The sequence below is a fragment of the Neolamprologus multifasciatus genome, chromosome 20, assembly GCF_963576455.1.
Source record: "Neolamprologus multifasciatus chromosome 20, fNeoMul1.2, whole genome shotgun sequence".
In the NCBI taxonomy this organism is placed as follows: Eukaryota; Metazoa; Chordata; class Actinopteri; order Cichliformes; family Cichlidae; genus Neolamprologus; species Neolamprologus multifasciatus.
The window spans coordinates 10,831,605-10,845,662 of NC_140458.1; the positions used below are offsets into that span (position 1 = coordinate 10,831,605).

The 14,058-nt window shown below is 41.6% G+C and overlaps 1 protein-coding gene across 2 annotated transcripts in view; it reads left to right on the forward strand.

The window, feature by feature from the left end:
• Positions 1-4,836: 4,836 nt before the first annotated feature.
• scube3 (signal peptide, CUB domain, EGF-like 3) overlaps positions 4,837-14,058 on the forward strand; it is a 75,826-nt gene continuing 66,604 nt past the window's right edge. Inside the window, exon 1 of one of the 2 annotated variants that reach the window (XM_085147093.1) lies at positions 4,837-5,355. In XM_085147093.1, coding sequence (XP_085003219.1) covers positions 5,256-5,355 — 100 coding nt within the window. In that variant the 5' untranslated portion in view covers positions 4,837-5,255. The remainder of the gene's footprint in view (positions 5,356-14,058) is intronic. The other variant, XM_085147094.1, reaches the window with a different exon arrangement.

A 14,058-nucleotide genomic window follows, 5' to 3' on the forward strand; every position in this document is an offset into this window, starting at 1 on the left:
AAGTGTGTGTGTGTTTGTGTACATATGTGGTTGGAGGATTCAGTTAACCAATTAACTGAGCTATTCAATCTCACTAAACATGCTTTTCTGTGGAAAATTGGACCTGTTGCATCTTAGATGTTTTGTCTTTCTTCGTGGTAACATGTGCGGTGGTTAGCGATGTCTCTACCATTGCTTCTCGGTTTAGATTGCTTAGGCGCCTGAGGTCTTCTTGCGTAGAGCTGCCTGTTCCCTCTGTGCCTCATTTGATTGCTTTAACTGATTATTTGGCCATAAATATGGATGTGGTTAGATAAGAAAAAGGATGGACTTTCTTTATAAACCTTATTTTCTTTAAGGGGAACAAAAACACTTTGGAGGCAGCTGTAACCATGGGTTTTATCTTTGCAACAACATCCCGTTATCTTTTCTTCTAGACAAAATGATTCATTCGAAATGATTCATGTCAGAGTATTAGCAAATAGTGGGAGAAATGAAATGGGGGTGATTTGCGGGAAGTTTTTACTCATCAACATTTCAGCCTTAAACAGTTTAAAGGGGAATTGAAGTTTGATATTTTACCAGTTATACATGGAGTAAAATCTCAAAGGTTTAGTTATATTTTATATTTTATGATGCATAGATGAGCTAAATCTCCACAAAGCTCCTTGTAGACACTCCCTGGTGTCAGTGGTTGGAGCAGGTAGGCGTAGCTGTTGCACTATCTGGCTAGACAGTGAGCTCATGGGACTTCCCCACCACCCTGGACCTGTTCTGTACTTACCTTCTTGCATAGTGTCTGAACGTTATGGCCAAAATTCTCATCCCTTTCTCAGTATATGAGCAGACTATCGAGGATTAGTGAAGACAAAGTGGCAAAGAGCCACTGCTGAGTGTGCTTGGGTTTAAGCATGCCCAGCCCAGTTCTGTGTCATCAAAAGAGTTTACTTAAAATTCATGGTTATTATGGCTCCTCTGTTTGGGTGTGTGTGCTTTCAGATAGCCACTAAGCACAGTGATACAATTCAGTTGTATAATGATGGCTGATACTTTGAAAGATGCAGGCATAGAAAGGATTACATTTAGGACCATAACAGGACCAAATCTTCCACTCTGTCTCATTTGATCATGATGAGTCCACTTGATTATAGGTATTCACAGACACTCAGACGCAGGAGATACAGAACGAGCACCCTCTTGCACCCTCATGCAGCTAACAAGCTGTTTGTATCTTGTTTACCTCCCTGCTGCAACAACAATAAGACTCGGGTAATATCACTAGGACTCTCACTTGAAAGGTAACCAAGCCTTCATGACTCGGGGCCTGACAGCAAGGTGATGATAACTCTCATTAGTAGCTCATTTTCTGTGGTGTGTTGTTACAAAAGCAACATAGCTTCACCGATTACTCTTCTTCGAGGAGACGTGGTATTTGATAGGGACGAATAAATCTTTCAGCTGGTCAGGGTGACTATGTGAAATCTGTGTTTGTTCTGACTCGATAAGTGTATTTCCTTCTTCACTCTCCCTCTCTTGCTCCCTGTTTTTGCCAGTGACTGAAGCTGTGGTCAGGAGGCATTCCTGGGGCAAGCCCACAGCATTCGCTGGGATGCCTGTACTAAAGTGTGGAACTCAGCAAGCCACTCGGCTCCCCTGTGGTGCTGGCATGGTGAGTACCGAGGCATCCTGCTGGGCCTGTGGTAGTGTTGGTAACCTAGCATAAGAAGGGGGTAAAAAAAAAAAATGAACAAAGCGGAAAAAGTTCTGCGCTCCAAGCTGTGACATATTCACACGTAATTCTTTAAGACAATTGGGAGCACAAATGTCGAACTGGAAGAAAGTAAATGAGGTGATGTGCCCCTGTGTATGACCATCTGGAAGAACACATTAGGCTCTCTGCAGGGCCTCTAACTCCACAGTTCATTAGCATGCAGTATAGTAAAGGGGTGGCCCACAGTTGCCTCCCAACATGCATCCATGTCGCATTTATCTTACAGAAACAGCTGTTGGAATATTGTCTGACTTTGATATTTTGGAGCCAAAATGTAGGTTTTACCAACACTGTCTTAAAACAACTGGTTGCTGCACATTTTTTGCCCTCTAATTTCTGAGAAGTGGATATTTTGGAGTTGCAAGGTGAGAACAGCTTGAACAGCTGTTGTTAAATTGTGTTGATGTGGTGTATCTCCGACAATCATGCATTTTTCATATAGTGCCAAACGGCAACTTGCCTCAGATCTTTCAAAGGACATTACAAAAAGATATTGCCTTCAGATTAAAAAAAAACAAAAAAATTCAGGGGGGAAAATGGTGCTGCTCATTCACTGCAGAACAAGTCGGAGCAAGTTGTGGTCAGCCGCTCTGCAGCAAATCTCTTGAACATGTTGCATAAAGACCGTCTCAGTCTTGGTGAAACACAGCTCAATTGGTCTCATTATCTATGAAAGATCCTTACAGATCTCTTGACACCTTCTTCTTCTTCACCTTCTCCACTCTCCCACTTTTCTTTACCCAGTATGAAGCCAAAGTCCTTTTTGTGACAAGAATCATAAATTAAACATGGCCTGGGTTTCCCTTGTGTGTCTGTTGTTGTAAAAATAGCTCGGTCTGGTGCTGAGTGTAGTGCCTGTGCACAAACCTCTGTCTTTAATGAAGTGTTGCCATGAAAAGTGTACTGATCCACCAGTGTGACTTATGCATGGGTTCTGTGGCAACCATGTGCTGACTTTCTCAAACTCCCTGTGTGACTCTGAGCTCATTTGGTTATACAAGTGCTCACAATTACCCAGAGATTTGGACACGGGGACATGGGATATTTCCATATCCCTGACGGATGTTATTTTAATTACACTGAACTGCTTGACTTTGAGCTGTGGATTTACATGTTTTTTCTTCTTCTGTGGATGCAAAGAGGGATCCTCGGGAAGGTTATTCTGTTGCACTGAATCTCTTAGTTATTGAGGCCCCTAGTCTCTGGTGAAATGTGGGGTAGCATGGGAATCCACACTAAAAGACATTGTTTATGAAATTTCTTGTCTCTGAATAATAATGAAAATAATGAATAATGAATATTTTCTGGTAATTTTTAAAATAGAGATAGAGAGACAGATATAATACACAGTATAATGAGTAATAATCCTCTCTCCTCCTTTCTGCCCTCAACCCCATCATAATGTGTGTGTCTGCATCATCTGAAGAAAGCAGCGTTGTTATCTGCAATCAGCCTCATTGTGATGCCCTAATTATATTTGATTGAGAAAAAAAAATTACACATGGGAGCAGGCGCGATGATTACAGTGTTGGATCTGCTCGCACGGCGAAATGCAAACATAGATGCATCGACACAGCTGGTTAATTTACGTGATAATGCAAAGGGAGGCAGCAGGTGTGGGGATAAAGATGTGTTTCCTTCGCTGCACACTTCCTGGAAACAAATGCTTCATATGTCATTGCTGGTGAAATGTGGCACAGTAGCTCAGTGGGTTGTGATAGCGATGATATGAAAAAGGCCTGTTCTGATTCATGTAACTCCTCAAGCCTCATTTCTCTTCAGGTCTTGGGGGTAATGGTGTGCACAGAGTGACTCGTGAGCTGCAGAAATGGCTGATGGCTGTTCATCTTCAACCCCCGAATTTAACTTCAAAAGTTTTAACATGCTGAAGCTGTCTCATCTTTATTTGGTTCAAGGAAATGCTGCCTTCTAATGTTTTTCCCTCTAACACATGCTTCACAAATACCTCAGTGAATCTCAGTATTACTGATTTCTGTCACTAGACAGGGCTTGCTTATTCAAAGCCAGGAGGGGGAAAATTCTCTGAGAGAAATGTGGCAGTTGAGCTAATCTCCTGCAGGAAAAGACAAACTGGTAATGTGGTGTTGGTTAAGGTTTTGGAACCAGATGACTCGAGATATAATTTCTATCCTGTTTTTCCCCAATATACCAGATGATTTTCATAAAGCTTTCACCAATTTTCCTGTAAACAAATACCAATTGTAAGTTATCATACCTGAGGAACTGTTTCATCTCGAACTGTATTTTTAACAGCTGGTGTAGCTTAAACGTTCAACATAATCATCTACGCGGTTTTATTAAAGTAAACTCTTATGAGATTCACAGCTTCACTCGGAAGTTCTTCAAACAGGTCCAGCTTCAGCTTAAAAAAGGACATGAAATTGCTTAAGGCCCTCAATTGACCTTGGAATAAGGATGTTACTCAAGAAAGTCAATTGAAACTTGAAAAAAAAAAACATATTCAGTTTCCAATTTTCAAAGAAGTTTTGCAATTTTGTCTGTGATGTGAACTTTGAACTCAATTCAGTGCAGAGATGGAATAAAGAATATCAAATAATTTTGTTAAGAGTGTTGTAGAATATTCCGTGTTTTAGCCTCGATTGGACTATTTCTAAATGCCAACAAGTGCTCTCGGTAAAATCGTTAAACGACAACTATAATCTTTTATCAGCACAGCAGACGAGATCACGTCGATGCTGCACACATGATCCGTAAATAGGCGTTTATTGGTTTGTTTGAGGGACTAGATGGGCTGTACAGTCTGCTGGATGAGAACAAAAATGCAATCTCCGGGCTATTACTTTTTCCATCGGAGTCTATTATAAATCCATCCGCCCTCTTGTCCCCCCTTTAAGGCGATGATTTTACCACGCTGCCGTGACGGCAACTTTCTTTCTTTTCCCCCCCTTTTTTGCGCAGGTAGCATCAGCCAGGTGACCTGTGAGCCCCACTCTCAGTGCACTCGGCAACACTTGTCCACCTTGAGCTCAGCCAACACCTGTGTGTAAATTCCTGCACAACAAAAAAAAAGGAACGAAGCACTGAGAGCCAGTCAGGAAAGAGAAGGAGCAGCAAGAGGAGTCCGGAGCGCAGCACGGACGCTCCTTATTCTCTCCTCCCCCTTCAGACCCCGCCACTGCACTCCATCTCTCCATTTCTCCTTCTTTCCCCCTCTCTCTCTCCCGCTCTCCCTCTCTCTCTCTCTCTCACCCTTTCTTAAATTGACATCGGTCTGGCTCGAAACATGATAACAGAAAAGCCTTCCTCCGCTCCGCGTTGTCGGGCTGTCCTCAACCCCGATCACTTGAAACTCAAATGAGCAGGCGTTAAAAGGGGAAAAAAAGGATCGCATAGTGTCCTGTCAGGGGGTGCTCACAGGGAATAACAAGAGACCTTTATAGCACACGCACACACACCCTCGTATGTGTTCTTGCGCATCGTAGATCTTAGAAAGTGCTTGTGTTAAACTACAGTGAAAGTTAACATGTATATGCACGCTTTGATACGCGCGAGCCTTGGATTTGTAGGTTTCTGCCTGGTCGCCTTTGTCCAACAGTCAGCTTCAGGAAGTAAAACCACTCAAGGTAAGTTTTTTGTGCCTTCTTTTCACCTCGAAATACCTCCTATTTTGAGTGAATTGGTTGAATGTCGGAGTGCCTAATTAATAGATTTATTGCATGCCTTTGGAAAGATCCAAACGTGTGCCTAAATAAATGCGTGTTAAAACAAGGTTTAAAGTAGAATACTTTGAAATTTAATGAGCAAAAGTGAAGTTTTCTTTCTTTTTTTGCAGACTTTGATCCATCTATTATTCTCTGTTTGATTCAAGCAGATGCCGTCTGTTGATTCAGCGGCTTATTTTGCAATCATTTGACTGCTTTTCTCTTGTGTCAGTGTGCTCAGTTGCATATATTTGCGTAGACCTGCCAAGACAAATAGTGGAAACATAATAAGGCTTAAATTAAGTTTCGCTGAACGCTCGCTGTTGTCAGAAAAACAGTTGCTTTTGATCTTCAAACAGCATTAGCAGTTATGTTTCATTTCTAATCTTGCAGGTAGTTGTGGTGAGGCTACTAGGAGGTATTTGTCACAGTCCAGACAAGTATTTGACACTGGCCTGTAACACACACACACACACACATGGAGGAGTCTCTGTCAGACACTGCAGCTACAGTGTTGTCCTGCCCAGCCGGCTGCCCTCTTGCTCTCTTTTCTTGTGAGAATTTATTCACAGCAGACAGGAACAGTCTGAATCAAAAAGTCTGGCACCTTGCAGGAACAAGGCAGACATGGTGTTATACACTAAATTTCTGATCCACTCAGCCTTCTCCTCAAGGTTTTCATCACCTAATTTTCCCACAATACAAATGCCAAGCCAGAGCTGCCAGAAGTATTTGCATGCAAAGACACATCATGGTTTCTGTGTGAGTGTTGATTGTGGTCGGTGATGTTTTGCACTCACAAAAAGACATCTCTCGGGCGGTCGACAAGGCAAAAAGAGAAAGGGGGTGGGTGACTATTTTGCATCCTGGGTGGTCTGCCCCCACTTGTGGGAAAACTCAATATTTACATTTTGCAATTAGAACTACTTTTTTCTCACTTTATTTTCCACAACATCGATTACACACTTCCTTGTGCTGTGGAATGCTGCTGTATGAGAGCTGGTCTGTAATGGCATGCACCTGTTTGTTGGTCATCGAGTGAAACGCAGTGACCACTTGATGGGTTTCTCCTCCAGTTCCTGTTTATCAGTGCAGCTCTGCAGTGACATATTATTAGCGTTTAGCTCTGTCGCTATTTGTGAGCATTTTTTGTGCTGAAGTGAAAATAAATATTGTGTTTGGTGTTGGTGGCAACTCTGTGGCACTGTTCAGTCTGCAAGCCGGGAACAATTTTGAAAAATGAAGAAATGGAGATGAACAATGACCGGGGGAGGGAAAAAAAAGAGCATAATTTGTCAGTTCAATATTTATTCAAGACAGATGTTGTCTTTCATCAGTGTCAGTCTAATCATGGCACTGTGTTTTAGGCATCAGTCATTACTCTGGGGGGAAAAAAGTGAAAGGGAAGATTTGAGGATGTGGTGGAGAGAATGACAACGAAGGGGGAAACGGGAGAGATTAAATGTGCAGAGAGAAGACGGGGAGAGAGGAGGTTTCTTAGTGAGCGAGCAGCAACAAGCGAGAAAAAGAGAACGAAAAGTGGGGAGCCATAGACGTCATGGCAAATCACTTTCCCTTGAACAGAGTCAGGAGCTCTTTGCTAATGCAGCGGCACCAAGGCAACGGTTGGTGTGGGGCTGACATGCTGCTGTTGCTGGCTGTGTTGGTGTAACCTCTGCTCCGGTGCCTGGGGGTCTAAAGACGCAGGGCTGCCCAAGCAGGGAGGAAGGCCACATGCAGGCCCTGACACACTGTGGGAACCGAGCAGCCTTGGCAATATGAGGCCCAAGTCATGGGGTGGCTTACCTAGAGGTGCTGCCTGAGTCTACACGACGAGCAAGATGGAAGGGTAGCAGAAATCCCCCAGCTCGCTCGCTTGCCCCTTTCCTTTTTCACACAACTCTTGCTTTGTTTGCTTTGTCTTCGCTTCCTTTCCTTTGCACTTAATGAAGTGGCTGTGCTTTTTCTCTGTCACCCAGAAGCAATGACTGCATTACACTGACCATATCAGAAAGCTCCCCGTCAGCCAGTGTGCTAATTATATTTTTGCAACAACAACAAAAAAAAAAAGATGTGCACAGCTCCCCTCTGCCCCCTTCGCCCCTTCCTCCCATCCTGTCCAGCCCACTTTTGTTACTTGATGGAAGGTTGAATGTCCTGCAGGTCTGGGTAAGCTTGCAAATGTCAGTGCATGTATATGTGCAACTGGGATGGAGACAGTATATGGGCTGTGTCAGTGCATGGTAATTTGTACAAGTCTTTGAAACTGTATGTGAAGCCACATGAAAGAACCATTTAAATGGGGCTTTTATTTCTGCCTACCCCTTTGGCCTTGAACTTCTCTTAGAGTTTGCTGTTTAGCAGAAAGGAAAAAGGGGGAGAAAAAGACAAGCGGACAGAGACTGTGGCGCTGTCTCCTGTGAACGTGGCCAGTCATTTGGCTTCAGCGTTTTGACACCACGGTGGCATTTCTCTTTCATCATCTTCACTCTTATTTCTTAGGCTGCATGGTTTCTGTATTGCCCCAGAGTCCTTACGAGCTCCTGCAGTGGTATTTGTTGGGTGGTTACGCTTAGCCCCTCAGAGACTGGATGTGCCTTAAAACAAGTATGCACAAAAGTCCCTATTTGTGTGCCAAGGCGCTGAGAACAATTTTTGGCAAAGTAATTTTTAACAGCCTGCGACTAGACTATGTATTCAGGTCAACTACGAAGAAAATACTTTTTTTTTCTGTCCTGACTGAGGTTCTTTGTGATTTTTTTTTTCTTTTTAAATAAATAAAGGACATTGGAATATGAGTCACTTGCTGACTAATTTATCAATCGCTAATTTATCCTACCTGCTTATTAGCAAGCCCGGTGAAAGCAGACAAGCTTCTAAGCTTTAAACATCTTCCTTTTCCTAAGCAAAAATACTCCTGTGCTGATAAGAGCCGAGCTTGTCTCAGTCTGTCTCCTCACTCTCTGCAACAGGCATGCAGTGTCAGATAGTTGTGTTCTCATTATGATCAGAGACTCTGAGGCAGGTTGAGCCTCGGGGTAGCCCTCGGTCATTCGCTGATGAGTGGGTGGAGGGGACCAATCCGGTTTCACTGTACCACTCAGCAGACACACTCGCAATGCATCTGCCTGACAAGTGGTGCTCCAATACCACTATACATGTTGTTACAGAGCAGCCGAGAGAGCAGAGAGATTATTATCTTGGCATTACTTGAGTGGTGAAAACTCCTGATAACAATTCTGTCCAAGAGCAATGCAGTATGAATAACAAAATTGACTTTGATCTGTGGGTGAATGTCTATGACTGCGATGAGTGATTTTTAGACTGGATATTAATGATTGCACTTACAAGGCAAAAGTGCTTTCACTTACAAAAATGAGAATCCATTATAGCCGGAGAATCGCTTAAAAACTAGGAACAGATCAGGCTTTTGTTGTGTCTAGTTTTTCTAATTCCCTGGTTTCTTTGTGGCCAAGATGTTGCTTGATACAAACATTTTAATCTCATTTTGGGGGCAAGTAGGCTGCAGAGTGAGTGCCATATTTACAGACACACATAAAGTCAAAGCTGTCTGGCCCAAGCTGTGACCCGAGGTGATTCAGCGGGGCTTCGTTCTGGACAGTTGCTCACTTTCATCCTGGCTGATGGAATATAAAAGCAAGACATTTTTCAGTCTGCAACAGAGTGTCAAAGATTCTCGCCTTAAGAAATCTGACTTTCCCTCTCAAGGAGACTTTTTATGTGCTTTTAATCAGTCTGTTTCCCTTGGTAATTATTTTTTTATAATGAACTGCATATTTGCCAGGGTGTGCTTCTTTGTTAAAATGGTGAAGAATATTTCCCTGTTAGCTGTGTTTCTGTTCAGAAAAAATAAGAAGTTAGCTGCTTCACATGTGGGATTCTAATTCACAATTAAAAGGTGGGGTATATTGGGAAGCACCCTTATTCCTTTTGGATAGTTGGATCCCATTTTCATACCTATATGTTAAATATAAGGCTACATCCTGAATGCTTGTTGCCTTTGCTTAGCACAACGTTGTAGCTCAGCTGTCAGATGATGATGATAATGATTTTTATTTCAGTCATTATTTATAGTTTTTCAACAACCAAAATGTCCATAAAAATAAGTGACATCAATGAAAAATTATATTCCATCTACCTTTTTATATATATATATATATTTTTTTTCTCCGTAGAATATTCTAAACCTTAACACTTTCACCAATTTATATGAGACCAAAGCAAACAAAAGGCAATAATAATAATAAAAAAAACCTAAGAGAAAAACAAATGTTGGTAGGGAACACTCCTATACATACCTTTCTCAGAGACATATAAGTGGGGTTGGGCATCGTTCACGCAGTGGTGCATTTTTCTTTGTCCTGTCTTCTCCTAGAAAATAAGTCCATACTTCTTAAATGAAAAATATTGTAATTTGACACATTTTACAAACCATATCAAGTGCCCTGGTCTCTGTGTGACAGCGTCTGTTGACATCACTGTTGCAGTGCTGTTTAATATTATAGTATGCATTGTTACGGTCTTATTGGTTGTAGTTATATACTAAGGTGGTGGGCTGTCAATCTCACATAATGTATTTGTTTCCTGTAAATAGCATGCATGATAAGAAATGCAGTGCAAAAATGCCAACACAATGAAAACGAGCTCAGTTACTTTGACAAAACCTGCCCAACTACCTAATTATCTGAAGATGATGTCGATGAAGCTGCCGATGATGCACTAAAACTTTCATCATCATCGTCCTTGGATTCACTGTCTCATAATATTTCACAATGTTAGCTCTGGGTCCTTTCAGGCTTTCAGGCTATAGGGTATACTTTTCAGCTTGTAGATGTATATATTTTTTAATATCTGACCAGGAGTTTCCTCAGAATTGATATGCTGCCATGGCCAGCTTTGCATTTTGCAAAGTGAGTGTTGCAGAGAGCATTGCCAATGTCTCGGCCGAGTTTTGAAAAGCATAGCTGCACCAAAACCTACTCTCAGCCACTGCTGCCATTGCCCTGTGTATTTGGACTATATGATGAGACTATATGTTTCATCATATAGTCTCATCATATAGTCATTCCTTATCTGCTCTGGTAAAAAATTTGTCACTGACTGATTTGCCATTATAAGAAAAATGTAACAGAACACAATGAAGAAACAGACGTTTGCATCAACAGTTTATCCAGTGGCTCTAACTTTATACCGTAATGTGAGGACTGACTGCAGCACAAATCAGATGTGGTGCGATGTGTGGTCAAGTGAAGTTGATATTTGGTGAAATAAGATGTGTAAAAATGAATAAAAAATCATTATATCCTTCCAAATGTAGGAGCTCGTAAGGACTCTGACAAAAATGGCTGCACAGATTAAGATTGTGGCAAAAGTATGCTCATAATCTTTGCTTTTAATCAAGTTTGTACCCACTTATGTTTGTTAAACTGCCTTCTATCATCATTGAATTTACATGTAGATTATGAATGGTTACTCTTTTTTTGTGTGTGGATGTTATAGGCAGTATGAATGTCAGGTCACAGAACCACAAAACCATAACCTGTAGACACTGCAGATTCCCTGTTGCTGCCCAGGGGAACCCATCAGCTACTGAAGCCCCTCTGTCAAAGCACCTTTTCTGCCTTCCTCGAGCAGAAAATCACTTTATCAGCAGCTGGTGAGGCCCTTGTGAGCACCATTTGTCCCCTAATTTCAAATGGTTGCAGGGCTGACAAAGCTATAGATTTCAGGTACAATAGAGGATGTGGGAAAAATGTGGTTGAAATCTCCCAAACTTTTGAGGGTAATGGCTTTGTATGCCACACCAGTGTCCGCTGGTATAAAAAAAACATTCTAACCCTCACACTCAGGAGTACAGAGCGCTGTGCTTGTTTGAGGCTTGTTTATTTATCAAGGCTTTAATTTGAACAATATGTTCCAAATGAGCCCTGTGATGCTTCTCTCAACTGTGGCATTGTGGTTAAAATTAGAAAGCTCTCTCTCCTGCTCCCTATCTCTTCCCCTTGCTCCCTCTCACCCTGTCGCTGGCCTTTGTTCTCTGTGCTGACAACATCCCCGTTGGTTTCGGGGGAGGATCGAGTCGGCGCTGACGGTATTCTGACCCCCCCCGAGTCTTTGACTCACCTCTAGAGCCCCCTTCACAAGTGCTGATGGCTCACTGAGGAACCTCAGTATCGTCCCTGAGCCAGCTGCAGCAACTCTTATATCATTAATCCACTAACCTCCCAGAGCCCACATTTGTTTTTCTGTTCCATTACTCACTGATTGGGGACTCGAGGATTCAGGAGAAGATATCAGAGGGCCTGTCATCTCTGTGTCTGTAACTTCTTAAACCATGGCTGACGCTACACTGTCCTTTCTCAGCTTTCACCCTCTTCTGGGTTCCCTCCTGCGACCCCTGAGCCCAATAATGGGGCTGCGTCTGTCTTTGAAAGTTTGGCGGGGTCAGGGAGGGACGTCATTAGGCTGGTCTGCGGTGGTCAGCGTTGTCGAGGGGGGTTGGGGGTCAGAGAGAGCCTTGTTTACAGACTGTGTGTGTTTACATTCCTGATGGTGAGCGCCAGCTTTAGAGACTGCTGGAAGTTAAAGGAAATGCTCTTATTCTGCTTAGTAATGGAAAAATCCAACCCAATACATCAAGGAATCCAAATGAAAAAAGGTTATTTATTTCTGGCCAGTGCATTCTGGGTAGAAAGGGGGATGACTTCACTGATGAATGTGAGACTTCCTAAATGAACAGAGGCATGGGAAAAACCATATGACCCTCTGAAGTATTTAGTCACCCCCGGTGAACTCTAGATATAAATTTATTGCAGACCCTGATAGTGTATACTGTTCTTTGTGGCTTAATCTCTGCACTATCAATCAAAGAGGCATCTAAGAGTTTCACTGTCAGTTAATCTGTCAGTTATCTCTTCTATTTATCATTCGGTCTATAAAATGTCAACAAATTGCAAAAAATGCAGAGGAGCTTAATTTGTGTAACCAGAAGTACAAACTCCAAAGACATAGAAGAGGAAGAAAGCAGGAACTGTAAATTCTTTACATTTAAAAGTCAAAGTAGTTGTTTCATTATTTTAGTTTGTTGTTGATTAACTTGCGATTACTCAACTAATCATTGGAGCTTTATAGTGCTTCAGTCCTTTTAGTGTAGTGTTCTTGCTGGTGCCACAACAAACCATTATTATCGCCCCAAGAATCTTGATTTGTATTTCCAATTAAATGAGGCCATAGCTGAATAATCACATGTATAAAAATGACATGGGCAGGTTTTTGATTGGATTTTGCAGTAATTTTGTAGCGACTGAGTGTTAGATTGTAGAAATGTTGATTTATATTATGTTTTTCTAAAGTGATATTGCAGGAATTGACACACAAAGTGCAGTGCTTCACTGATCAGTAACTGTTATGATTATGATTTAATCTAAACCAAAAAAAGAAAATAAACTGAATATGCTAAAAAAAAATAACAGGTAGGCTGTCATCTATCATTTTGCAAGGCTGCAGTTGAGTAAATATGTGGTGGCTTTAATAAATTGTTGGTGGGTTTTAATGATTACATTTCAGTTGGTTTTTTTTTGTTTTTAAATTTTGTCTCACAAAGCAGAAATACCATCTTTTTACATGTGAGCATTTAGAGCTTATCGTGGTAATCTCACATTTGTGTTTGGACTATTGGCCTGATTTAAAAACTATGGGTGTCTTTTATTTTAAAAACTTTGTCTGACCTTTTATGACCAGAACAATGAGAAAAAGAGAAAATAACAATGTATCTAAGTAATAAGATGCAGACCCACCTAGAGCGGAACAGTTATTAAGAAAATATCTTAATAGGCTTTGAAACTGGCTCCGTGGTCTAGTGGGTAAGACTTTCACTTGGCAAGTAAAAGCTTGACTCAGACCCTCTCTGGGGTTGTGTCAGGAAGGTCATCCAGCATGTCTCTCAGCCAAATCAAACATGCGACAAGGGAGCCGCCGAGAGTCGCTTTATCTTAATCGGTTTTGGGCTGAAGACGGGTCGCCTTGTTTATTTTCTAATAATTTGATTCAAAAAGTTAATTGTCAGTTACTTTGGAAATCAATTATTCATTGAAATGTTAAAGACTTTCTGTTTTCCCATCTCATTTAGCACTTTGAAATTATAGTTGTTACCCTGGTTACTCATTTTCTTTCTGTGGAAAACTTAGTCTTTTTTGTAATTATGTGACTGTAAAATCTGGCATCTGATTTGAGATACACTAGGTGCTGTGACTCGGTGGCAACTTAAAGGCTTGATAGGAGCGCATGGTCCGGATTGAAATGAAGTATATATGTCCAGTGAGTTCCAGCCCACTAAAGTCCACATTTCTGAACTTTTAGCAGTTAATGCCTGCTTCATGGCTTACACAGAGAACCATTCACTTTATCCTTCAGTTTGACAGGAAACAACTAAAAATATCACACTTGTGCTGTAATTGCTATGTTACCATCTTTATAGTTGGTACTGTATCTGGCATGAACCACCAATTGCTGTGTGCAGAGTGGAGAGTGTCATGTCAGTTAGCTCTGGCTGCATAAATATAAGGTATACAGCTGGACTAAGTGCCACCCTTCCCGCATATAAAA